Raw genomic sequence first — 27,598 nt, 5'->3', positions numbered from 1 at the left:
TAAAAAAAAAAGAAAATGAAACTGAGTATTTCATTACCTGAGGAATAGAAGATCTTATAAAGTGTTAGTGCAGTGATGAACAGTCTTATTGAGAGTAGGCTCGTTATTTCATATTAAATTTTAGTTTGATAATAGGTAGATTAACTGTGGACTTGGGAACTTTTATTTTGGGGTGTATTCTCACGACTATATTTTAATCAGTAATGAATAATTTTATATTAGTTTTGATGATGGAATAATTAGAGTTTTGTTTATTTCTAAATTCCACCTGTCTTATGGAGAGGACTATACAAATCAGTTGAAGATTGTCTTGTTAAAATCTCTTAATTCAGGGAGATAAACAATTGTTTAGTCTTAACATTTTTGGTGACTAACCATTTTGGAGACTTTAAACTCAGAAATAGTTTACTTTCTCACTTCTGAGTCAGATGCGAGGGATTGTTTGGTGACTATTTTAAAAAATGTGAGGATTATGTGTAAAAACCATTTTCGAAAGCTTCAGATCTCCAGGTTGTGTCTCTGTGTGTGCATTATAACATGGTGATTTCTTTTGGACAGCTCCAACACCAAGGCAACTAACAGAAAGGAGGTTTTTTTTTTTTGGCTTGCTGTTTTTAGAGTGGTGAGAATCCTTTGTGGTAGGGAATCTTGGGCAGCAGGTGACAGTCATGATGCAGAAGTAGCTAAAATTTATTGTGTATTACTGGGGCAGTTTGTTCAGATGAAGGACTTGGCATTCACTGGATTAATAAAATGTTTTCTTTCTTTGTGAATACCAGTACATCCCTTCTGCTAACCCGTCACCATTGTGAAGAATTACCGACAGTAACGTTCCTGTTGGTTCCCTTCTCCCTATCATATCAGTGGCAGTTACTTCCTCTCATTAAGTTGTCATGCTCCTGTTTTCCTGGCAGCAAAGAGAGCAGAGTATTTGTACTTAGAAATTTGGTTCTTTACGTGAACTAGACCAGATTCTGAAAATAGTCCAAAAAAAGTTACATGCTTATCCAATTTGGGCTGTAATTTCAAGTGTGGCAGTAAGATAATTGAATCACTCAAAGGACCCAATTTTCCATGCCAATTAAAGGAGGGTTTTCCTTTGTCAAGAACTGGTTTGTGGAGTTTAATCCATGAGACAAGTTAATTATTCAATCTTTTCTTGTCTAGTTTCAGTGCATTAAGTGTTATAGTATCTTTGGGATATTATTGTTATTCGTTAGAACAGTTGTTAGAACTCCCACTCCCCAAATATATGTCTTTGTAAGTCCTTAAATTTTTATTAATACATTACCAGCCTAAATTCAACACTGTAGTTTCCAAACATATTCTTAAGTATTTGAAAAACTGATATATACTTTTAGATGAATAGTCAGCAATAGTTATCCCTTTAAAAGAATAATTATTTGTAAAATGCTGTTTTATGTAAAGTTAACTACTTTTAGCCTATTGATTATCACTATTATTTAAAATCATTGTATTGGTTGCTTGTTTGTGCACTTTGTCAGTGATAGGTATAATTATATTTATTGTGAGATTTTTTAATTAACATGAGCTAAATAGGATGTTCGCCTGTTGTGCTTGTGTTTTAATTTAAAATACTTCAAAATTTAAAAAAAAATCAAGAATATTAAAAGTAACAGTTCTTGCCTAACCCTTAGCCAGATCATCAAATACTTTCTTTTTGGCCCATTTTCTTTACCCTTTCCATTTACTTGTTTATTCTGTCTGATGCCATTTGAAAATAAAGAATAACACTTTCTAAATACTCTAGTGTGTAGCCACTAAGTACAGGGTTCATAGTAAAGTTGTCACAGTAAAGTCATATCAAATACATTGCGTCCTATAGACTTTAGTATGCAGCTACTAAGCATAGGGTTTATATTGCATAGTGTAGTTACATCAATTACACCACTTTGTAAATATTTCAACAGAGAGTCACTAAGCACATGAGTTCATATTGTCACAGGACCATTATCTACTTTGGAAAGTTTACCAGTGATACCATACTGCCTAATCCCAAATTCAAATACAGTGGGTGACAATCCTTCTGATGATGTAGTTGATAGGAAATGTTCTATTCTGGGACCCCATCCAATAATCATGACTAGATGGAATGGATATTTAGCTCTAATGTTCTGTAAGTGGAGCCACCAACAGAGGAAACTCAGTCTTTTACAACTTTTTTTTTCTTGAACCTGGCACTTTGTGAGTATACCTTGCAGTCAGTTCTTTTATAAAATTGCTTTTTATTATAGGTTTATGTAATATTCTTATTAATTTGACTTTGGCAATATGCCTATTTTCCTTTGAAGTTCACTTATAGGGAGATGTTTAAATACTATGTGAATATCCATTTTTTAAAATCATGCACTTACTCGTTTTAATGTTCCCTGAGTGGTTTTTCTTTGTAATTATGTATTAGTGGTCATAGGATAGTGAAGGACTTTCCGCAGTAATCATTCTGTTATCTGTTCACTGATTTCATTACTAGAATAGAGTTGTGTTGTGTGTGTTTTACTCTTTTGGTTTTTTTAGGGCCTGCCACCCAGCTACCAAATAAATCACACACGGAGATTTATTCTTAGCTATAAACTCGCGGCCTCAGCTCAGGTTGTTTCTTGCCAGCTTTCCTTAACTTAAATTATCCTGACATCTTTTCTCCTCTGGGCTTTTATCTTTCTCTACTTCTGTATACCTTTTTTTAGTTCTTCCTCTGTGTAGCTGGGTGGCTGGCTCCTGAAGTCCTCCTCTCCTTATTTTCTTTCTCCTCTTTCTCCTCCCAAATTTCTCCTATTTATACTTTCTGCCTGCCAGCCCCACCTATCCTTGATCCTACCTTGCTATTGACCATTCATCTCTTTATTAGGCCATCAGGTGTTTTAGACAGGCACAATAACACAGCTTCACAGAGTTAAATGCAGTGCAAACAAGTGTCACACACCTGAAAATAATATTCCCCAACAGAGTTGTTTTTAAAAACATAGGCAACCAATTGCTGTCGGTTTTGGTTGCCGCCCCCCCCCCCCCATGTGTGCTTTTAAAAGCAGGCAAGGAGTACCAGGACACCCAAGAGAGATCTTTGTTGTATTGGGCCTAATATTTTGACCCTGGAGGTATATATGTCTTCTTTTATATGTAAGGGCCATCTTTCCGGAAAGAATTTTAATAGTTTGTTGCACAGAAGGAGATTGAGAGTAGATGACTTTTCTGAAGATCCCATTCCTCAGGTGATTTCAGCTTGAAATACTATGGCAAGTGCTTCTGTCAATTGTATGCCCCTCGTATGTCTATTTATGTAGCTTATGCATTGTAGATGTGTATACATATATTTTATGCATGCATATGAATTTATTTGTATAAAACTTGTTTTGAAATAGGGTCTCATTGTATAGCCAGACTACTTTTGAACTCCTGTTCTTTGTACAGCTTCCTGAGTACTAGGATTCCAAATGTGTGCTATCATATCTCCAAACTGAGTTTATTTATCTTCTGTGAAGTGTCTTCAAATCTTTGGCTTATTTAAAAAATATTTTTCTATTAAGTTGCACAAATTCTTTGTATAAGCTACTTATTTACATATATTTATTATGGAATATTCCCCCCCACACCAGGAAACTTAGTGAAGTTAAAAAAAAATCAGTTTTAAAAAAACCTTCTGGTCCATGAGTTGTGTTGCAGATCTTCACTTGTCCCTGTTTGTAGTTGTTTTTTTTTTGTAAGAGTTTTTGCATGTTTCATTGCTCATAATAATATTTTCATTTAAATTTTTTTTGACACAAATGCTCATTCTTACTAGGCTATCACTAGGTAGTCAAGGATGACCTTGAACTTCTGATCATCTTGCCTGTATCTCTCAAGTCCTGGACTTACGGGCAAAGACTACTGCCCTCAGTTTATGTAGTGTTGGGGTTCTAACCCAGGTCTCTATGCATGTTAGGCAAGCATTCTCAGCTGAACTACTTTTTTTTTCTGTCAATAAGAAATTTATTTTTTTTTTAAAAAAATCCAAATGCTGGCATTGTCCAGAAAATAACAGGTTTCGTTATAATTGTTATAAAGTTAAACTGTTGAAATATGTTCGCTGAAACATTTTGCTTGCATTAATGCTTTACATCTTGCATTTATATAAAAAATTCACACACAAATGAAAATGGAAAAACTGCTAATACCTGATTTCTGTTTTCCACTCTCAATCATATACTTAGGTACCTTTGACCTCATGGGGAAAATATCTAACATTTCAGAACTACTGATAACAGGAAGAACAGCAAAAAACTTTTTTTGAGAATGAAATGTTTAGTGGACTCTTAAGCACGTTCTCCGCATATGAGGCGTACTAGGTGGATATTTTTTGGCATAATTGTTACACATTTGGCATGGATAGCACACAGGTTGGTATCTTCAAAAAGGCCAACCAAATAGGCCTCACTTGCTGTGCTCTGGAAGTGCTGATCTGTTTTGAAGTCCTGAGCAATTTATCTCATCAGACTCTGGAAGGAAAGTTTACAAATCAGAAGTTCAGTGGATTTCTGATAGGGTCTGATTTCACGGAGTGCCACAGGACCAGGCCTGTAACGATGATTTTTCTTCACCCGTCCAGTAGAGGGCGCACTCTTGCGAGCGACTTTTGTAGCCAGTTTCCTGGGTGCTTTACCACCTTACAGGCATTCTGCTTACTTACTTACCCCCCTTCCTCCTTATTTACCCCCCTTCTCCTTCGGCTGGAGTTCGGCAAGCGAGAGGCGCTGCTGGCGTTAGAGAGTGGCCCGGCCACGGCTGCAAACACAATTCAGTTGAACTACTTCTGTAGCTTGTTAATAGAATTTGAAAATTTTTTTTCTAATTATTTCCTTCTAGAATATTTTAAGTAGCTTAATTTTAAAGGTTCATTTGTAGTGTTTTTAATTATGTATATGCATGTGAGTACATGTGCCCACAGATGTTAGAGGCATCAAATTATCCTGGAACTGGAGTTATTGGTGGTTGTGAGCTGCTCAGTATGGTTCTTAGAATCAAACTTGGGTCCCATGGAAGAACAGTATGCGCTCTTAACTGCTGCGCCATTTCCCTAGCTCTTAAACAACTGATTTTTATATGTAGATGCTAATTCTAACACAGTTAAGCTCAGTTATTAGTTCTGAATTGATTTAGTACTGTAGTAAAAGGGCCACTCGTTAGTTCCCGGCTGCCCAGACTCAAAATAATCACACAGAAACTGTTTTAATTAAATCACTGTTTGGCCTTTTAGCTCTATCTTCTTATTGGCTAGCTCTTACATTTTGAATTACCCATTTCCATTATTTTCTATTTTTCCACGAGGTTTGTGGTCTACCAGCATGGTTCTGGCTGGCAGCTCACATCTTTCTCCTCTGGCAATTATATGGTATCTCTCTGACTCTACCTTCTTTCTTCCCGCATTCAGTTTAGTTTTCTCCGCCTACCTCTATTCCACCCTGTGCAGGCTCCAAATAGCATCTTCATTAACCAATGGTATTCACAGCATACAGAGGGGAATCCCACATCATAGTACAGTTGATTTTGCAGTTTTTCTGCTTGTTATTTCTGTTTACAGAGATGTTCTTAGATATATAAAGTTGATATATAAACACTTTTTGATAATAAAGCATAAAGAATTTTCTTTTGAAGCAGTCTTTGATAGAGAATTTTGCCAGTTAATAAGGATGAATGTGGACTTGCACATTAATGAAATGGGTATGTTTGTTACTGTTTATATAAGACATTAAGTCTTGGCTAACTGTTTGATGCTGTAGGATGTAGAGCATCTTCAGCATTTCCAGCGATGATTGATATTCTGATTTGAATGTCAATGAAGTGTCTGAAGATGGAGGAGGAGTGCTAGAAGAGTCTAGTTCTGGCCAAGTTTAAATACAGCACTAAGTATTTTGTGAACCGAGAGTATCTTACAAAGGTTTTTAAAAGCAGGGCTGGAACTGATTAGACGTTTAATTGGAGAACTAACTGACAATCGCTGAGAGTGGAGAGATACTGGGCAGAGCAACCAGGAAAGAAGAAAAGCCTGAACTAGAGAAGAAAAGAGGTTGACCTTGAGATCCTGACAGATTTTGACTGTTTATTTGATTGGGGCAAGGGCAAGGTGCCACATGAAAGGAGAGGACTCAAGATAGCCTTACATCATCTTATTTTTTGAATGACAATCTCGTTTGGCTTTTTTTTTTTTTTTAAAAAAAAGTGGTGTTAGGCTGTTTTGTTTGTATTAAAGAATTTAAATAGGTGTCTGTAGGTGGAGACTGCATGTCTTTTCCGGCCACCCAGTCCCGAACATAACCACACAGACACCATATTAATTATAGCAGTGCTTGGCCTCTTAGCACAGGCTTTTTATAAACTAGCTCTTACATCTTAAAATTAATCCATTCCTATTATTCTGGGTATCGCCACAAGGCTGTGGCTTACTGGGTCAAGTTTCAATGTCTGTCTCCTTTGGCAGCTAGACGTCTCTTTGACTTCGCCTACTTTCTCTGTATATCTCTGTACGGATTTCCCACTTGACTTTATTCTGCCCTGCTATAGGCCCAAAACAGCTTCTTTATTAACCAGTGGTAATAAAACATATTCACAGCATACAGAGGGGAATCCCACATCAGATATCATTAAGTCATTGGCTATGAGATTGAACTGTTTCATGACCTTCTCCATAGGTAGGTGTGTGGCGTTCACTTTGCCCAAACCTCAGTGTTGGCACCATGGCCATCCAGCAGGACCTAGTCATCTTGTTGGACTCAGGTATGGTTTCAGGGACTCAGTTGTGCCAAAGACACCCTCATGCATTGCTTGGGAAGTCTTACAAGATTAACTTTTCCCTTCCAGAAACCAAGAGAGAAGGCCAGCCAAATACTTGATCATATAGCCCAGCCCAACTCCCGGAACCCTGTCTTCTGGCACTCAACTCTTCCTGCAGTTTCTTGACAGTTAGTTTTAGACATTAGCTGTCAGCCTTTAAGCAGTAGTCCCCCCCCCCCACCCCGCCTTTCCTCTTTGTCTCCCAAGCACTTGGCTGCCTCTTGTAGACTTTGGCAAAAGTAGTAAGCATTTCCTGCATTATTAGAACTGTATAAATCTTACTGCTTTTTTAAAAAAAAGTATTTATTTTTATTATGTATACAGTGTTCTGCCTACCTATATTCCTGGCACCATATAGGCAGATCTTATAGGCAGGTCTCAGAAGAGGGTACCAGATCTTATTACAGGTGGTTGTGAGTCAACTGTGGTTGCTGGGAATTGAACTCAGGACCTCTGGAAGAGCAGCCAGTGCTCTTAACCTCTGAGCCATCTCTCTAGCCCTTTTTTTTTTTTTAAGTTTTAAGAGCTCTTATTTTCTTGTGTTGATTCCCCTCTCCCCCATGACCTTCAGGGATAAAAGGTGTTTGTTTGTTTGTTTGTTTTGGCAGACACTTACTTGTTTTCAAATTTTCTAATCTTTTTGTTATCTGCTATATTATTTTGCTATGACTGCCATAACAAATTCCTATAGACAGGTGTCTTAGCCAAAGGAACTCCTTTGTTCACTGTTCTGCATTCTGCACGCTAGGAGTCCCAGGACACGATATGGCCAGGCCATGTTTAGCTGGAGTCTCTTCCTTCCTTGCCTTCAGGTGCTGTCTTCCAGTATTCCCACATGGTCTTCACTTGGTGTGTTTCCCGAATGCTTCTTTCAGACACTGGTCATGCTGGATTACAGAACCCCAACACCTCATTGTATCGTTTTTACTTTCAAGTCTCTTGTTTCCTAGGTCACAGCTGAGGTACCTGGTTTAAGACTTCAGTGTCTTAAGTGTGAGTGATGGATACGGGAAGGACATAGTTCAGCGCATCTACTGCCTGCAGTGCATTTGTCTTCCATCTCTCTCTTCCATATTTTTCGTGATTTGTTGCTTATATTTTAGAATGAGACTGTTGACACTGACTGAATTTAGTTTGTGCATGCATAGTTTACATGTATGTTACTTGTGCTAGCTGGTGACATGTCCATGCAGGATTTTTTTTTGTTTTTGTGTTTCTCCTGAGTGGAATGGGCTCTTACACCAGGAGCAGTGCTGTAAGAACAGGAGGTAGGGATGTTTAAGGATTCCACTTTACTGCCCTGGTTCCCTCTGATCCCTCTTTTCAACTTGCTTTGACCCTCCCACACCCATTATGTGACTTATGAAACTAAAATTCTGATCTACCTGACTGTGTAGAGTGAAAGAAGGAACCAGAGTCCAGCTTCCTGGTCTGTAATCATGCAGATAACTAGCAAGGTTTTGCGTTTGCCTGTGAGACTGGTCCCCACCTTCTGAATCTTCTGAATCCCTGGGTCTTTGGGGAAGGCAGGGTTTATTAGTTGCCTCCCATATGCCATGTTTCCAAAGATTATCTATGTAATCTGTATAATAACTTTATGGAATGGATTCTACCATTACCTTTATTTTGCATGCAAAAAAGCCACTAAATTCGAGCAGAATTTATAAATCTGAGTATACAGGATTTGAGCATACCTCTACTTGACTTCCCAATGTGCATTTTTATTCATGCTACCTTCCTTAGTAGTAAGGAAATATGTGTTTCTGCCCATAAATCTATGCCATTGGTTTTCAGAAAGTATTGGTAATTCATATGAGGACATTTGTATTATGAGTTGTATGTATATGTATCTAGTATATAATAATTCAAAATGAAGTAAATTTCTACACTTATTTGAATTTTTTTTTTCAGGACAGGGTTTCTCTGTAGCTTTGGAGCCTGTCCTGGAACTAGCTCTTGTAGACCAGGCTGGCCTCAAACTCACAGAGATTCACTTGCCTCTGCCTTCTGAGTGCTGGAATTAAAGGTATGTGCCACCACTACCCAGTTATAAATGTATTTTAATCACAACTAGAGTATGTTTCTTAGAAAACTTTGAGAGTAGAACAATAGAATGATTTTATGTGTGTATTTGAGATTCTATTGTGTAGGCCTATATGCAGTAACAACATGTTGAAAACATTTGGAATGCCCTTTGTTTCTTTGAAATATTTTTCACAGTGCTAACAAGTGTCCACCATAAATTTCATCTTTAGTAAATGTTTACAGATACACTGAATGACCGAACCAATAAAAACTTCACAAATGTAGTGGATGAATACTTTTTATGTGTTAGTACCAACTGTCAAACATCTGTATGCTTGTAGTTAGTATTATCTCAATTGACGTCTTCCTTTCTTTTAACAGGTTGCTTCTATAACTGGATCTCGTGTTTGCTGCATAAAGCACAATGTCTCGGTCCCGGCAGCCTCCGCTTGTGACAGGCATCTCTCCAAATGAAGGAATACCTTGGACCAAGGTCACAATCAGAGGGGAGAACCTGGGTACTGGTCCCACTGACCTTATAGGTAAGGGCATGGCCTCCAATGTATTATGGCAAGCTGGGTTTTATTTTGAATTGTTAAGGTAGGATACATAGTTTTCAAGTAGTGATCTCTATAAAATGACCTGAATAAAAACAATTTTTTTAATTATCTCTAGGCTGTCTTTCTCCAAGTCCTTTGGAAAATTTGTCATGGCTGAGATTTCTTCCCACTCCTTCAACTTGGCGTGCTTATTTTGCTAATGATGAAAGCTAAATGCTGGTTTTGAAAATAGAAGTGATTGTTGAATAGTGGGGCTAGAGGGCAAATTTAAAATATAATTTTATGATCAATTATATGAACTACAAAATAGGGTGTAGAGGTATATTTCCAGCACATGCTGTTGGAGACTGCCCTAATCTTTCACATGAGTTCATTCTAGACTTGACATTCTTTCACCTGATTTCGTTACTGCCAGAGACCCAGTTAGTCTGACCTGGAACCGCCTTCCTGTGCTGGCTGCTGGGGACTAGTTTTTAACTATCCAGGAAATGTTTGCTTTATAGAGAAAGCAAATTGAAGTATAGCATTGTAGTTTATAATTGAGGTTTGTGCTTCCCAGATAATCATCTTTGCTCATGTTATTTAACTGTATTACGTCCAGTTTCCCCTTTTTGATAATTTTTGATAGTTAGGAAACATCTCTTAAGTTTATTTTCCTGAAGATGAGTGAGTGAAGAGGATGGCCCTGGTCTTTGCTCCTCCCTACCAGTTGCTGGGATTGTAGGCAGACACAACCATGCTTGATGTGTGCTGTGCTGGGTATCAGACCCAGGGTTTTACATATGCTAGGCAAGCCTTCTACCGAAGGAGCCACATTCTGACCCAGAGACTGCCATGTCTAATTCAATGTCTTGGCTTTTGACGTAGTTCAGTCCAGTTGTTTCTTTATCTATGTTGGGGGGAAACCCTTGGAATTCATGAAAACATACCATATAGATGGAATTCATTTCTAAGATTGTAACCTCTAAGTGTCAAAATATGAGAGTCAGCAGTCTCTGTACATTTTAATCTTGCTTTAGCTTTGGATGATGCTATTTTTATTTGACCAAGTGAATATTACTTTCATAACCTTGCTAGTTTACCTTTCAACCTGTCTCATCTGTTGCCAATAAACCGTTTTAAAAAAATAACATGCTCAACTTGATAAATAATTTCTGTGTTTTTAACTGAGGTGACACGTGTGTTAGTCAAGTTACTTTTTAAAACCTGAGACTAATCCAGGAAGGGCAGTGTGCTCCTTTGAACCCAGCACATGGAGTCAGAGGAGGCAGATAGATCTCTGTGAGGTTGAGCCCAGCCTGGTCAATATGGAGTTCCAGGCCAATCAGCACAACACAGTGTGACCCTGTCTCAACAAACAGTGTCAACACAAAAATTCCAGTGCCTCCCAAACAATAATGATGCTATTATATTTCGTGAGGTAGATTTGTTAGAAAATTGTAAGTAAGCAATAAAGGGGGGGGCTTAAGCAATTAAAAAAGGGTCATATGATCTTATTTTCATTTTCAAAATAATATTGTTGTGATATTCAAAATAATTGTTGGAATCTATATCTAAATTATATGCTGATTACTAATCTTTTGGAGTAAAATGCAGATCAGATACTTAACTCAGAGGAACCATGAAAACAGATATGAGCAGATGCATATTTGTATATTTTTGCTCTTGATTAAGGTATTGTGTTTATACAGCTCATTTAAAAATGTAATATATAATGAAGAAATATAAGTTAATAGGTAATCATCTATAATAGTCAAGCTTGTCATCATGTTAGTTAGATTTTTTAGATGTATAGAGATATATTTCAGTTAGATAGGTATTCTTCAAATCTTTCAGAGACCTTCAGAATATGACATTTAAAATGTTTTAAGAACTCAGGACTTTTCATCACAGTTAGACACATCTGCTCCTGGTAACACCAATCTATTTCAAGGGTTTGATGGGCATCAAAGAGGCTCTTTATGGAGTTTGTTAACCATATGGGCAAGAAACTGCTCTTGCCTGGACTGCTTGATGCTGTGCTATATGAACTGGACAAGCAGAACCTACAGAGAAATAACTACTGAACTTGCCTAAAGGTGAAATGATCTTTTGAGGTTCCTGCTTCATGAAAGAGTCAGCTAGACATTCTGCAGGATACAGAAGAAAGTGACTGACAAGCTGCCAATATAGGTAGAACTGTCTTTGAAATTTTCTGCTACATGGAAAAAGTCTGCTGGATACTTTGGGTCTGTGGGCTGAAGATGGATGCCCCAATGATACAGAAGAACTTTGGGTGACTGTCTAGGCAGTGAGATGTCTCTGTCAATTCTAGAGTTTTGGAAGTTGCTTCCAATATACTTCCTGTTTACTTAGGTAATATTGTATCCTTCTGGAATCTTTGATGGAGTTGAAGAATAGATATAGTTTTCCTCAGTCATGATAAAAGATAAAATAGATATAAATATTATAACTATAATTCTTGCTTGATAACTGTTTTGTTATATGTAATTTTACTATGTTAAAGTTAAAACCTTCCTTTTTATTTAGACACAAAAGGGGAGGTAATATAGGATTCCACTCTGTATGCTGTGAATACCACTGGTTAATAAACTGTCTAGGCCTGTGATAGGGTAGAGTAGAGCTAGGCAGGGAAAAACTAAGCTGAATGCTTGGAGAAGGAAGGTGAAGTCAAAGAGAAGCCATTAACCCCACTGGAGACAGAAGCCACAGCCTTGTGGCGATACACAGATTAATAGAAATGGGTTAAATTAATATGTAAGTGCTAGCCAATAAGAATCTAGAGCTAATGGGCCAGGCAGTGATTTAATTAGTATAGTTTCTGTGTGGTTATTTCAGGAGTCTGGGCAGCCAGGAAACAAGCAGTCTCTCATACAACACATAGCCTTGTTCTTGATTAGTTGATGCCACCTGTGCCTTCCTGGATATCATTCATATTTACTCATATGAAATGCATCTGAAATATTATCTTATGAATGTGCTCTACCATGCAGTGTTTTTACACTATACTCTGGCATTTAGAGTTGAGTCATTCTCTCTCAGACAACCCGGCTGGGTATTGCTTTCAGTCGTGTCTGGGCTTGGCGGTGGGTCTGAGTTGGAGGTGCTGTTTACTAGGAAGCTGAATGATGGAAGGCTAGTATAGTGATATTTTGATAGGAAACTACTAAAACAGTTAAACTACCACCGAGAAGCTGCTGTGGCGATGTAAGAACTGAGAGTAATCCAGTAGTGGCCTAGAGTGCGTCTGAGTCACTGTGCTCTAGCCTTTGCTTGAAATAATTCAGTACCTGGTTCAGTGCATTCAATAAGGCTGCGTGTAACTGAGCACTGGAAACAGCACATTCAGATTCCTTTTAGAAGATGGAGAAATTTAGAATCCTTTAGGAAATGATCCCCAAATGTCTGGTGTGTTTTATCCCTTGTGTCAATAACTTAAACTTCTAATGGTAGCAGTGCTTCCTGGAAACAATTGGAGACTTATAGTCTAAGTAATCTGAATGCCTGGGCTTAGCTGTAGCCCATAATTGTTCTAATTCTGCTGAGAGTGGAAAAAGCTTAATACAGTCTGCAAGCAGTCTTAGGTGTCAGAGAGAAGACCAGGGAGATGGAGTGGGGTGGTGGTGACTCAGCAGGCGCCGTGTGTGCCGGGCACTGTCCGCGACGTCTGTTGGAACAGGAAATGTGCTGGATTTGTTTGTTTGTTTTTAATTTATTGTATGCGTGCTTTTACTTCCAGGCTTGACAATTTGTGGCCATAATTGCCTCCTCACGGCAGAATGGATGTCTGCAAGTAAAATCGTGTGTCGCGTGGGCCAAGCCAAAAATGACAAAGGAGACATTATTGTCACAACTAAGTCAGGGGGCAAAGGAACCTCAACAGTATCTTTTAAACTACTGAAACCTGAAAAAATAGGTAAGACTCGTGGTGACTTTATCCCAAGGAAAGCATACTGGCTTTCAGAGGCTAACCCTGGTGGATTTTATCAAACCCACTTAACTCTCATGCTCGCTGCATGTAGTGGGTTCATTTTGGCGACACCAGGATGTGTCTCTTAGTTTACATTACCCCTTTTGTTCTTGACTGTTTTCTCTGTCATGGTAGAGCCTCAGGGGCTGACTCTGAACTCACTGTGCTGTATTCTTTTGAAAGGCAGTTTACTAAGTGACTGTCAGTGTAAAGATGACAGTTGGAAGATATGTCTTACAACTGATAAAATCTGTCTCCGTGGCAGTTTGGGATACTAGTTCTGGCTTCTTGATCTTGAACATATGACATTGCTTTAACACTGTTATACCATTAAGATTCAAAGTGGAGTAGCTCCTAGGTTGACGAAATCTGTGGTGGTTTTATCTAAGTGATACCCACCCCCATTGTATCCTTCCAGGGCGAGATGAAATGTAGCCTTCTGGCTTCCCATATTCTTCCTTGTCTGCTGTCCTCCAGAGTTATACTTCCTCTTTTTGTGTGTATTTACCTCCTGCTACCTTGCAGTGCTTAAGATTTGGGTCTGAGGAACCAGACTCTTCAAATTCTGAACCTAGGCTCTTACCACCAATAGCTATGTAGCTACAATGCCTGTTTTCTAGTAATAAAAGCAGAATGGTAACATCTCCCTCATAGGATTAGATAAGTTAGAACTTATCTAAAGTTAAACTTAAAGTTAGAACTTAAGTAAAGTGTCTAGCACCTTTAAAGAACAAATTAGTAATTTTAAAATTATCCCCAGGGATACTTTATCTCTCATTGTGATCCTGTAAGATCTTGCATAAATATACAAATATAAGATTTTTGTGTAATATAAGAATGGCAATCCTAATTAATTTCAGGCAGTGCTCTCCCTATCGAGAAAAATAAAGTTTTGTTATCTATCTCAGCTCATAAAGCTTTCCTACAGTACTGTCCTCCACAAATCCTTATTACACTTTTGAGGTGAAAATGTATAGAGGAAAACTAAAATTGGAATTAGTATATGATATATGCATGTATATGTAGAAATATAACTCCATTTATATATATTTATATATTTTCACATCTTCAGATAGTGAACTCTGAAATCAAAGCATGAGCCTGTTTTACAGCTTTCTGGAGGAAGTGTAAGCATACTGATAATATTCATATTTTATAATACTTGGTTATATAGCACATGAAGAGAATTTAGGTGAAAGTATAGTTTTATTCTGAATGCCCAGCCCAGGGTAGAATGGCTCATAGAAGATGCAGTGCAGAATTAATGACATAACCCCAGAGTTTTGGATTCTGTACAAGCTTGTACGGAGCCCTTGTTAATGTCTGCTATGGCTGCTGAAGTAGTCTATTTGCAGAGTCCTGTTGTTGCCTGGTGTTCAGACAACCTTCTTCTGGGAAGCCTCAGCCTCTGCCACTCCCAGTGCAGCCAGCAGGGCACACTTGCTCCAAGCTGCTTGGTTCTTCAGTCCTACTCTGTTGCAGCCCAGAATCCCTGGAGTGGTAATGGGCATGTGCTGTCAGAGTTTGGTCCATGTAGGAGAATGCTGTCTGTAGAGTTTGTGTCTTGTTTGTAGGTCTCTACCTAGTCAGCTTTCCCTGAATAATCTAGCCATTTCCATTATGAAAGCCATGCACTCTTTAGCCAGTTTAATGGTTAGATATTTTGGTTGGATTTACCAAATCAGCCTGTGCTAGGCAAAAATGCTTTCTCTCTCTCTCTCGTTCTCTCTCTCTCTCTCTCTCTCTCTCTCTCTCTCGTTCTCTCTCTCTCTCTCTCTCTCTCGTTCTCTCTCTCTCTCTCTCTCTCTCTCGTTCTCTCTCTCTCTCTCTCTCTCTCTCTCTTTCATTCTTAGTACTGTTATAAGACATTTTTAGCATTCTAAATAGTGAACAGTATGAGAAATAACAACGGCTGTTCTGTCTTGGCATAATTATTCATGAAAACATGTCAATGCTTAGAGAGATAAAAGGCATTTCCTGTGAGTTTTCAAAAGCAAAAATACAAGTCATACATGTATAACAGCTTCTCTGCAGTTATATTCAAGGAGCTCTCTGTGGCATTGATGCTTAGCTTAAATCTTTTGTGTCTTGAGATTTCTTAGCCAAAACCTGGCATAGTTCAGAGTATTTTCTTGAATAAAAAGTTATTATAAGTCATATCATTGTATCTTATATTTAACTTTTCAAATGTTAATATCAACTTAATCAATATTTAACAGTGTATAAATAATTTTATATGATATTTGGAAAATATCTTGTTTTTTTTTTTCAAAATGCTTTGTGAGTTACTTAAAATCACCTCCATTGAATAATGTATAGTGACTCTGTAAACCAAAAGATGGTACTTCACCATTCTATAGAATCTTAGTATTTTTTATAAAGTCACCAGACATGAAAAGATTTGAGCTGTAGTACCCTTAAACCTCTTAAAAAACAAAGGTGAGATATAATGGTGCCTGGAGAATTTTTATCTTATTGAATGCATACTTCTCATCTTTACAGGCATTTTAGACCAGTCTGCAGTGTGGGTGGATGAAATGAATTATTATGATATGCGGACTGACAGAAATAAGGGGATTCCTCCCTTGTCACTCCGTCCTGCAAATCCACTTGGCATTGAAATTGAAAAGTGAGTACCGTCTGGCTCTTTAATTTCCAGCTTCTAAGAGTTTTATGTTCTTTCAGTGGAGGGAGTCAACTTCAGGGATGTCCTGAAGAGCACAGGTGAAGGCAGCTCAGCCAAATGGATTACTTATTATTTATTTTGATTATTAATTGTTATTTCTGTAATAAAATTTATGAAGTTTGATGAGTTTTGCTTCAGTGTTTTTATTAGATAAATCTTTGACAAAATTATTTTGTTTTGGGGGAGTTTACATTTTGTGATTACAAAATGTTTAAAAATTTTAATAGCTACTAACCTTTAGTTTGGAGTTTTGGTTGTGGAATGTAGGGCCCTTACATGCTAGTCAACTATTCTCCTACGGAGCTTCCCCTTTTTGTAATACACTCTTAATTAATGATATGAGCATTAGTACATTTTAATATGTTTAGATGATATTTAAATCAATAGCATTATGATCTGTTGATTTTTCTTCACTTTCCTAGTAATATTTTAGAATAATTTGGTTCAAAGGGATCTTTTGTTTTTGATAAATCCTGCCTAAAGTTTTGTTTAACCCAGACATATTTTACTTTGTCAGAATTGTGCCAGTTGAGTGATAACCGTGTTTTATAAGTGAAAGCTTTATATATAAAAGCTTTGTTTTAATGATTCCAAGTATGGCCACTGTCTTAGTCGGTGTGTCTATTGCTGTGAAGAGATGCCATGACCATGGCAGCTCTTATAGTGGAAAGCACTTAATTGGAATGGCTTGCTTACAATTTCAGAAGTTCAATCCATTGTCATCATGGCAGGGAGTATGGCAGCATGCAGACAGACATGGTGCTGGAGGAGGAGCTGAGAGTCCTACATCTTGCAGGCAGCAGGAAATTAACTAACAGTCACTAATATTCCTTAAAAAATAATGCGTGCCCCGGCGGGCTTGCAAAGCAACTGCTAGTTCAGAGACAGCTGTGGGTCCCTGCAAGGTCCCCAGAGGCCATGTCAGAGCAGGCAGGAGTGCGTCCTGGGCAGGCTGGCAGGAGACAGAGACATGGACATGTAAAATGAGATTGAAATATTTATTCGGAGTTATGGAGGAAAAGGGAGGGGGGCAGAGAAAGAAAGGGAGAAGGAGAGGGAGAGAAAGAAAGACAGAAACAGAGAAAAGGAGAGAGAAAAAAGACAGAAAACATGTGTGCACACACCAAGAGAGGGAACAGAAAAGAAAGAAAGATGGCGATGAGAGGTCAGAAGTCACTGTGAGTGGGCGTGGCTTGCCCTTAAAGGGAACAGACCAAAAGGAATAACAGTCACACTGAGCAAAGCTTGAGCAAAAGAGACTTCCAAGTCTGTCCCCACAGTGACACTTCCTCCAACAATAGTGACACTCCCTATGAGCTTATGGGGACCAACCACATTCAAACTACCACAACTACCTTTATCCATGTATCTTAAGCAAGTTATATAACATTCCTTTTATCTAATCTATTTTCTGGCCTTAGCGATTCTGCTTGCAGAGTTACATGATGAGTGTTAACCTAATGAAGAGTTATGGAAGATAGCAAGTTCTGTTAGTGCCTTAACCATATCCGTGCTTAGGTTTTCTCAGAATGGGGAACATTTTTATTAATCTTTAAATATGGAACCTTCATGTCTACACTTGAAGATCATGAATACTTTTGAGGGGAAACTGCATTATCACTGCTGTAATGTTCCTTCTCAACTGTTTATTGAAAAGCCCTGGCATTTAGCTGCTTTTAGTGAGCTTGGGATGTCTAGGTAGTATATTTAAAACCATGGAATATTCTAGAATTTCAAGAGTTTCAGTATCCTGTAAATTAAGGTTGAGACAGTTCAAAATAGAAGGGTAAAGGGCAGGTATGTTTGAGCTCGCTGACAGACATGGATAGGTAGGCTTGTGGTTGACAGAAAACCCGTGAAGGGCTAGCATCAAAACTCCTGAAACTGGGAGGGAGAAATCATTCTGACTGATTTTCCTTTGCCAAGAAGCCATTCACAGATGAAAGACTGAGGGGATGCACATGTTCTGTAGGAGAGTCAGGAAGACAGCCATCCTAGTAAGGGTTTCTGTTGCTGTGGTGGAACACTATGACCAGCCGGGCGGTGGTGGTGGTACATGTGCCTTCCATCCCACCACTAGGGAGGCAGAGGCAGGTGGATCTCTGTGAGTTTGAGGACAGCCTGGTCTACAAGAGCTAGTTCTGGAACATTTAGGACTTTTTCACAGAGAAACCCTGTCTTGAAAAACCCAAAGAAAACCAAAACCTAACAATGACCAAAACTTCCCACTATGACCAAAAGCAACTAGGGGAGGAAAGGTAAACCCTTTCCTTATATTATTTCCTTATTTTATCTTAAAACTCTCAGGTCACATTCCATCACTGAGAAGTCAGGGCAGGAGCTTTGAGGCAGGAACTGAGGGAAAGGCCACGGAGGAGTGCTACGTGCTCCACAGTTGGCTCAGCCTGTTTCTTACAACGCCCAGGACCTCCAGCTGTTGTGTGACAAAACTTTCCCTGGGAAGTCACAACAGCCATGTGTATTCACCCCAGATAGGAATCCCATGACAGACCAAAGTGTAGATACTGCCAAAGTCCAGCTGGTAAACCAATGAGTTTTATTCGGGTTTCTTACAGGAGCTGAAATGACTCAAAGACCACCCCAGCATGGCTAATAGCTCACAAAGCTGGGAACCTGGAACACACTACACAGCCTGTAGCTAAACATTTCTTTACCTTTCTCTTAAGAGGTAGTGTGTCCCAGGGCTTACTACTGAGGGCTTAAGATCAGACCTTTCCCTGGGCTGTTGTAGGGCTGTACATGAGGACAGGCGAGCACTGCAGCCACAGTGGGTTGTGTGCTTGCTGTCGCCATGATAGTTTGCTTGTCCCTGACTCATGACAAACAGCTTTTAAATAAATACTGTAGTTTCCTCCTCTTGTCATGATAAAATACCTGACTAAAAGCAGCTTAGGGAAGAAAGAGTTTATTTGACTTGAGATTCCAGATTACAGTATTATTGTGGGGAAGTCAAGGTAGGAACTGAAAACATGAAGGGTTTTAGTAGGCTCAAGCATGGCAACCATGGCTTTGGCAGATCTTGCCCTCCCCCCTTCTTCCTTATTAAACTTTAGCTTACATTCCTAAAGCTAGCCACTAAAGTATATTTCCTTATTTAGACGTTTTCTTATTCCAAACTCATTCCCGAGACTGGCCACCAAGGTCTAGGTTTCAAAGTATTGAAGTCCAACAATCAAGAGCCCCTTTTGGCTGGCATTTCCAATCAAAACAAATCAACTCATTCTAACATGAGTTTCCCTTTTTCTCTTTATAAACTGCCATTTGCCTATGAGACATGCCTGTCTCTATTTTATTCAGAGGCAGTCTTTAGTTTCTCCAGGGCAATATCCCTTATCCCTCTCCCTTGCTCCTTTTCTCTCCTCTCACTTGTCTCCTAGTCCCTGTCTTTGCCATTGTAGGGCAAATAAATCTCCTTTGCACTGAGAACTTGGTCTTCGTGTGTCCTGTGCCAGTTCTGTCCCTTTCACATCACATCTGCAGTCACGTGCAAAATAAGAGTGCCCTTTGCTCAGCACTTAGTTCACTCTTAAGCAATCCAGGGCTCAGCTCTCGACTTGGCACCACCCACATTCAGAGTGGTTCTTCTCACCTCCATTAACAATCAAGACAACCCCCACAGACATGCCCTGCACTGTAGCTCATGTAGGTGTCCAGTGGCAGGGTGAGGAGTCCCGTGGTGCTGTGCCTGGTACTTAGACCATGAAAACGCAAGTGAGAATAGCATAATAGAGGCTCCTTGTTGTTCTCGGTATGAGTCGGGTTTTAATATATTTTATTGGTGGACCCAGCATGCATGTCGTCATCTTTCAGCCCACAAGTTTTTAACAACTGGCATTTATTGGTGTCTTTGACTCTTAAAGTCCTTCATGTCCCTAAATTTTTAACTGATGTTTTTGCACACATGGTGCCATGGCACTTATAAAAATGTTACTAATTGCTCTGAAAAGGTAACTTCACTTTGACTAAGACGAGGCTTTGCTTGTAAAAGGTCTGTATTTCTGATTTACTGTGCTGGTTGTCACAAATATGTATGTTCTTGCCTGGTTTCAGTTATAATGGATACAAACTATTTAAACTGTAAAAGAAGATAAAAATAGGCTCCTAGTAAGTGAAGGTCTTCACTAGATTTTGTTTCTTGAAAGTCCTGCTTGCCCGAGGAGAATGTTTATCAAGAAAGTCTTGGCCGTAGTGCTTGTATGAAGTGAGGGCAGAGAAGTAGAGCATGGCTCCTGTTTTCCATCTCTGCTCATTTTGTGAGTGAACTCTTACTGGGGATGATGTCTAGAGCAGTCAGTTGATGCTCTTCAGTTGATAGGTATTATCTGTTTCATTTCTACATGGCTTTTAGGCAGTGTACATCTGGCTCTGTTCTTATCGGGTCAGATTTTCAACAGGAAGAAACAGTGACCAGTTTTCCCAGTACATGTAGAAAGCCACCTTTACCAAACAGACAGGGTGACAGCAGAGTCATTCCTAAGAACATAGAAGGGTCTCTATTTTACTGTTAGAATTCTGTAGAAGTAGATTTGTGGGCTACGGTACAGTGCCTAAGTCCAGAAACTATGCTAGATTTTAAATAAAACTTTTCCTATAATCTTTTAATGTAACATTGTAAATTATGTTGTTGAAATTTAAAGCTGAGAGAAATGAGTATAGCCCATGCCATCAAAGAACAGCGCCAGTCCATTAACTGTCCGCAGCCGTCCTGCCCTCCATGACCGCATCAAGGGAAGCACAGCGTGTTTTCTAGTATGTGTTTTATGAACATTCCTCTTATGTATCTGTCTACTCGGTCAGATGCCCGAGGCTGACCCTTTCTAGAGGGATGAAGTCTGAGTTTACACTGCCATCTAACGGAAACAGTTTTAGGGGCAGCAAGAGTGGTTAGTGACTGAACTGCTTTGATTCCTTCTGAAAACAGTTTTCCTGGTGCCTGGCAGTCTCTCCCTCCCAGCTGTTGGGGGAGACTGCACTAGGAGTCTGCAGCCTCACCTTGCTCCCTCTCCCAGGCTCGCTGAGCGGTCCCTTAACTTGGAAGACTTACCTCTTGTATCCTGTTACTCTGTGGGCTGTGACTGCATGCCTCATGGGCTAGCCTAACACAGTGCTCCTTCCTTCCTTTTGCTGGGGGGAACATCATGGACATTTTAAATCCTCATAGATCTGTGGCAGTGCTTTTATTTCAGATCTAGGACTGGTTCCAGGCAAAACCATGACTAATGACTTGTATCCTCTCAGTATGTTTATTCGTTTGTAAAAATGAGAATATTTAATTTACTTGCTACATTTAGAGTAAAACAGTGGTATTTACGAAAATAATCTGTAAAATATAAAAAAACTAGAAGAAAATTTAATAGCTAATAACATTTTTGAGCAGCTTTTCATAATTACCATCAACTTTAATTCTCAAACTGTTGCCAAGAAGAAGCTGTTGTGATCCTCAGAAATAAATGGAATCTGGAGAGGTTAGCTGCTTTCCCCAGCATACAGGTGGAGAGATTTTGGAGCCTGTGATCTCATGGGTACCTGATAGGGACCCCTGTGAGTCAGCTGCCCTTCGTAGCCCATTTCTGTTTCATTTTCCAGATATACATGTAAAAGTTAGTATATTTAGCTTATTTTTAAGACTATATTAGTAAATCAAGATGCCTTCAGCTATATATAGCAAAAAATGTCAATTCATTTGTTTTAAACCAAAAGGACATGTCTTTCTCTTCTATACAGTTCAGAAGTGACATTCTTAGTCATGTCAGTGAGGTTTCTGATAAACCAGTTTCCTTTATAATTATAAAATATTTTTTCACAATTCTTGGTTTGGAAACTTGGCATAATGATTCTCAGGGACAGAAGAACGGCTATTTCTTCTAGGTTCTCTTTAAAATTGAGACCGTTTCCAGAAAGACTTCCACCAGTCTTTCTCAGACATTACTGATTTGAGCCGGCCACCGAATAAAGGCCAAGAGGACAGCGATGTGTGCTGGGCTTGCTGCAGTCCTTGTCCCCAGGGCAGATGCTCGTGCTGTGTGGAGTGTCTCCTAGGAGTGACAACCCAGCAGACATGAGTGTAAGGAGGAAGTGAATGAAGCTAAAGGCCTTAGATGCAGGCCCCGAAAGCATATGAAAACATACACGTGGCTTAAATAGGGTTCATTACCCAGTGAACAGAGTACAAGTCTCCTAGGCAGCACTGCTGAGGGCTTGAGAAGTCCCACCTTCCCTCTCCTTCCATCTTGCCTTAGTCCTGCACCTGGGTTTTTAAGGCAGAAGTGTCAGGTCATGTACCTAGTGGGTAGCCTTGGCTGCTCACCCTTTGAAGATACTAGCATCAGAAGCCCCCAGAACAACACATGGGACTGCTGTAAAGAAAGTGGAGTGCCGCTCTTAGAAAAGCCTGCATCGTGCTCCTGTCTGATGCCTTCCGCTCTTCTTGGTCCCCTTTCCTCTGTCAACCATGTGTCAATCTGTGTTGAATAAACCCAACTCTGCTTTGTAGTGTCTCATTCTGAGATTTTCTGTGTTGAAGGCAGGATCCAGTTTTACCTGAGTTAAGGTCTTTAAAAGTTTAAAAGAAGTTCTTAGGCTGCTGGAGGTAGCTGTGTCTCAGTTCCGGTTGCCTCTGACATGACTGCATTAGGAAGGACAGATAAAGGATTCCATTGATCTCAAATCATTTTCAGGTTACTGAAAGGCATGAGCTTTAGGTTTCAAAAGAAGCAGGGTTGGGGTAAGGAGTGAAAGATATGTATGGTTAGGCCTGGCCAAGGTGGGCTCTGAATGATTATTGTCTCTTTAGATTCTGTTTAGATTCTGCAAGGTTGTTGGACAAAGTTCTTGTCCTGTGAGTGGTCTAGTCTGCTTCCTAGAAGGTGACTACTTTTGTTCCAGGATGCATCTTTGCTGTCATAGGCATGTCATCTATTTGTCTGGGGGTGGTCTGTCCAAGGTAACTGCAGATTTAGGGTCAGGACGCCTCTGCTCTCATTTACCCTGTGGGCCCAAACCAGTTTCAACCCTCCCTCCCTCTCTCCCCCCTCCTTTCTTCCTTTCCTCCCTTCCTCCCTCCTTCCCTTCCTTCCTCAGAGATTCACCTGCCTTCTGATTGCTGGGTTTAAAGGCGACATGCCACCACATCTAGCCTGCAAAACCAGTTTTTAAGTGCCCATTATAGCCTACAGTGTGATACAGTAACTAACAGAGGAAAGAGTCTGTCACCATCTACCCACCCTGTAACAGTCAGCCTATCAACTATTGATTCTGCTTGGAAGAAGGAAGAAAAAGTATTACCTTGGGGTGAAGATGACACCTTGGTCATGGTGAGGTCCCTTAGTGTGTGTGAGCTGTGTATTTTAATACTTAGATATTAAGACTCCAGACATAAATCTAGAAATACTGGAACTGTCCATGTTTTCTCTTAGCATAGAGGTGTTTCTCATTGAATAAAATGTAAATGTCTATGAAGCGATATTCTGTTTTTGCCTTATAATTTGGCATGAGCAGTCCATCAGGGATGGGGAAGCGTTTTCAGAAAAGCGTTCTGCAAGAAGAAAAAGTACATGTAAACATGATATGTACCAGAGAATATAATCTGTCTGAAGCTCTGAAGCTCCTAGTGTGAGAACTGGAGTTGCAGAAATGAGCCTTAAGAGATAAGCAGGCTCAGTACAGGGAAACCCTTAAATGTGCAGTTGAGAATTTGAACTTCATCCTGCAAACAGGGAGGTGGGTCAGCAGGAAAGCTTGAAAATTGCTTGACTAGGGACAGGGTCCGATCAGAGTAGATACAGTGTGAACTTGTCCTGGAGAATAGCAAGCATCTGTTCACCTCAGATAGGACAAGGACAGGCCAGTGTTCACCTCAGACAGAACAATGACAGGTTAAAGAAATGATTCCACTTGCACTGGTTAATTTTAAATGTCAGCTTGCCACAACAAAGTTTACATGATAGGAAATCAGTCACAATATAGAAATTATATTCCATACTGTGTTCAAACATGTTCTTGATAGCTTATTGTGTATTATATACAGTCAGGCTTGTATTTTAATTTATTGTGTTGTATTTTGTGATGATAGTATCAGTTGTAACAGATTTTAACTCTTTTTCTCTCTAGAAGTAAACTTCCTCAGAAGGACTTAGAAGCGTTGTTTCATGGCATGAGTGCTGATTTTACAAGCGAGAATTTTTCAGCTGCGTGGTATCTTATAGAGAATCACTCCACCACCAGGTTAGTGGACTTCAGACCCTGAACTCTGAGGGCTTCAGACAATGGGCCTGTGCGGTAGCCCTGACTTAAGTCTGGCCTTGCAGTGATGACAGAGCTGTAGGTTTGTGAGTTCTCTGGCTTTGGTGAGTCCCTAACAGTCTCAGTTTATCTGTCTCCTTGTTTGTAGAGTGTTAGAAGACTTTTCTTTTTCACCCCACCGTTTTATGTGTCGTTATTTGTGCAGCTCTGGAACATTTGTAGTATTGGTAGGTGACCTAAGCAGATGCTTGTGACTGTCATGTGCTTCCTTACCAATCCCACACACTGGTAAGTTCTGTGTGAAATGTAGAACACAGAGCAAGCTTATTATTATGTGAAGATAAGGCCAGGGTTGGCTCTCTGAGTTCTTTTGTTCCTTTAGCATTTTCACTGTAAAGAGCTCACTTGTAACTTTTTTGCCAGATTGATTTAAAACACCAGTGTTAATGAAACCATTTAGATAAAGGAGTTACTTGTTACTTAAGATTTATATTCTTTATAAGACAATTAAAGTATATGTTAATATAATTTTACTCACTTACAGAGGTGAAACCCATTATTAGAAAATATGAGGAAAAGTTGGCTAATGCATAAATGAATTTGGTTTGATAATATTTTAAAGTAAATGCTGTAAGAGTCCATCTATGATTGTAGAAGTTAGCTTTAATTTTTCATTATGGACATGCTTTTCCTGTCATAACTCTGAATTGATGTGTTTGGTGTGTGGAGTTACTATGGTACTTAAAACAATATCAAGATTTTATTAACAGATTTGTCATCTCAAATGGAAATAAAATTTCTAAAATACAGAGTCCCATCTTTTCTTCCTCTCAGCTTTTGATAAAAGTAAAATGATATGGTCTTACTTATTGCTTTTTTACAAATTTGAAACAAGTATACACAGTAGTGGCTTTCATCATGCCGCCTCACACATGTATCACATGTGCTTTGTCTCTTGTTTGAACTGGGAGTCACCCACAGGCTTTGTGTAATTTTGTCATTAAGGACAGAGGACTAACTGTGTATTGAGGGTGAGATGATCCTTGTGCTCAGTGTTCCAGGACACTTGCATGAGTGAGTGGAAGACTCTGCCTTCAAACGACTGCCCCTTTGAACTGCTACCTGGGGCAGCTGGGTCTCCTGTCAGTAAAAGATACCCAGAACCTCTATCTGCCAAATCGTGTATCTTGTATGCCTACATTTGTACTTACTTCTTAGGGACCTGGCATACTTGGAATTATTATCTGATGCTATAAGATTAGTTTTATATCTGTTGAGCATCACAATAAATAAAAGGTTTAAATCTAGATAAGAATTTGAAGTATTTTTGCTTTTACATGACTATTAATGTATATGCCTCACAGAACCTTTAGCATTCCTGTTGCTTTACACTTAATGGATTATCTTGTCAGAAATCTCAGGCAGTTGATTTCTTTTAATTCATTTCAGTTTTGAACAGCTCAAGATGGCAGTCACCAACCTCAAAAGGCAGGCCAATAAGAAGAGTGAGGGGAGTCTGGCCTATGTGAAGGGCGGCCTCAGTACCTTCTTTGAAGCTCAGGATGCTCTCTCAGGTAAGGAAACCCTGAGAACCATCTGCCGGGGCTTCCACTGTGGAAACCTGACACTGTGCTCCCTCGTGTTTATGGGGTGTGACATTCAGTCTGTATTTATAAAAGTAGAGGTTTAAAACGTTCCATAAATATTTGTTGCAGACTGGGCTGGAATCTCTTTGAAGGCCTGGTACTGTAAATATTTGTCTCGAAGGCTCTGTTGACCCATCTTACATGTGAAACAGGAGACCCCTGTTCCACTGCATGATGCTCAATCTTTGGGGCTGATAAGAAATTGAAACCTAATAGACAAAGTTCTAGAATTCTTAAAATCCTTTTTCAGACATCACTCTTATTCATGTGCCTAATTCTAAAAATGTTTTCCATTCTGTGTTTTATTTGGGACGGACTGATGATAATGTGGCGCTATTTTTAGCCATTACCCCAGAGGCCCCCAACATACATACAACAACTGCCCACTCTCTGACATCATCAATCATTACAAGAAAGGAAAATTATGTTATCAGAGCTTTAGATTTCGCAATGGAAGACATTGAGTAGGTTTCTAAAAACTGCTTTTAGTTCATTTGTTTATAGTGAGAAATATATATATATATATACATACACACACACACATACATACATACATATATACATACAATTTACCATAATTCCTTTTGAAAATGAAGGTCCCTATAACTAAGTACTTATATGCTATTAATAATTAATTTGTGTGTGTGTGTGTGTGTGTGTGTGTGTGTGTGTGTGTACTATAGCATTTGTGTGGAGGTCAGAAAACCACTTGTATAAGTCAATTCTCCTTCCATCATATTGTGCCTGGGGATGAAACTTGGTTTTGAGGCTTGGTGGTAAAGCGTTTTTGCCCACTGAGCTGTCTTACCCATTCATAATTATCCATTTTTCTTAAATGTATTTTAAAAGGCTGCACTTTCTTCAGAAAGACAGACTTCAATATTTAATGTGTATTAAGAGTTCTTACCGTTTTTTAAAAATCAGATAATGATAATCCCTTTCTTCACTAAGTGAGTCTCTCACATTGCCCCTTCCTTGTAGGTGGAGGTTAGGGCTTTGGTTGGGTGCAGTGTGCATGCTGGGAGGGAGTAGAGCGAGGGTGACCCCTGGCACCCTGTCATCACTGATGTGTCTGTCATTGCTGTCTCTCTGCATTCCTAGTCATTGTTCTTACGGCAGCAGGAGAGATCTGAGCTTGTGTGAACAGCTCTGTGTTGGAAGGTAAATACAGTATTTACCGGACATTTACTCTAGAAGTATGTCGGGAGCTTCAGATTTTGCAAAGCTCATACTGACTGTCACTAATTTGATGACTTTATAGCATCTATAAAGTGGTTATCATAGTCAATTTAAAAACATTAGCAACATGCCATTTTTTTATTTAAAAATTTTTAAATTTTATATACTAGCTAGCCCCAGTTCCCCCTCCCTCCTCTTTTCCTGCCCCCTCACCTACCTCTCCTACTCATGGCTTCTCTGTGTTTTATAGAAATAGAAAGCATATTTTTGAAAAACAAATAATTAACAAGGATTATTTATTGGCAGAGGTAATCATATTAACATTGTGATCTATTTTCTTTTAGTCTATTTTTCTTTGCTAATATTAAGTATATGTTATAGTGAGATCATACCATATGTAGAGTTGGATTATTAGAAACTTTTTTTTTCATTAAATTGTTTTGTGCGG

At 39.2% G+C, this 27,598-nt stretch overlaps 1 protein-coding gene across 1 annotated transcript in view; it reads left to right on the top strand.

Moving 5' to 3' along the window:
• Exoc2 (exocyst complex component 2) overlaps window positions 1-27,598 on the top strand; it is a 170,053-nt gene that overhangs the window by 22,276 nt on the left and 120,179 nt on the right. The window contains exons 2-6 of the mRNA XM_048428015.3: window positions 9,229-9,389; window positions 13,147-13,323; window positions 15,880-16,006; window positions 24,194-24,307; window positions 25,775-25,899. Coding sequence (XP_048283972.1) covers window positions 9,272-9,389; window positions 13,147-13,323; window positions 15,880-16,006; window positions 24,194-24,307; window positions 25,775-25,899 — 661 coding nt within the window. The 5' untranslated portion in view covers window positions 9,229-9,271. The remainder of the gene's footprint in view (window positions 1-9,228; window positions 9,390-13,146; window positions 13,324-15,879; window positions 16,007-24,193; window positions 24,308-25,774; window positions 25,900-27,598) is intronic.

Source organism: Myodes glareolus, chromosome 14, assembly GCF_982192425.1.
Source record: "Myodes glareolus chromosome 14, mMyoGla1.1, whole genome shotgun sequence".
NCBI classification, from domain to species: domain Eukaryota; kingdom Metazoa; phylum Chordata; class Mammalia; order Rodentia; family Cricetidae; genus Myodes; species Myodes glareolus.
This window is presented reverse-complemented; position numbering and strand designations above follow the sequence as displayed.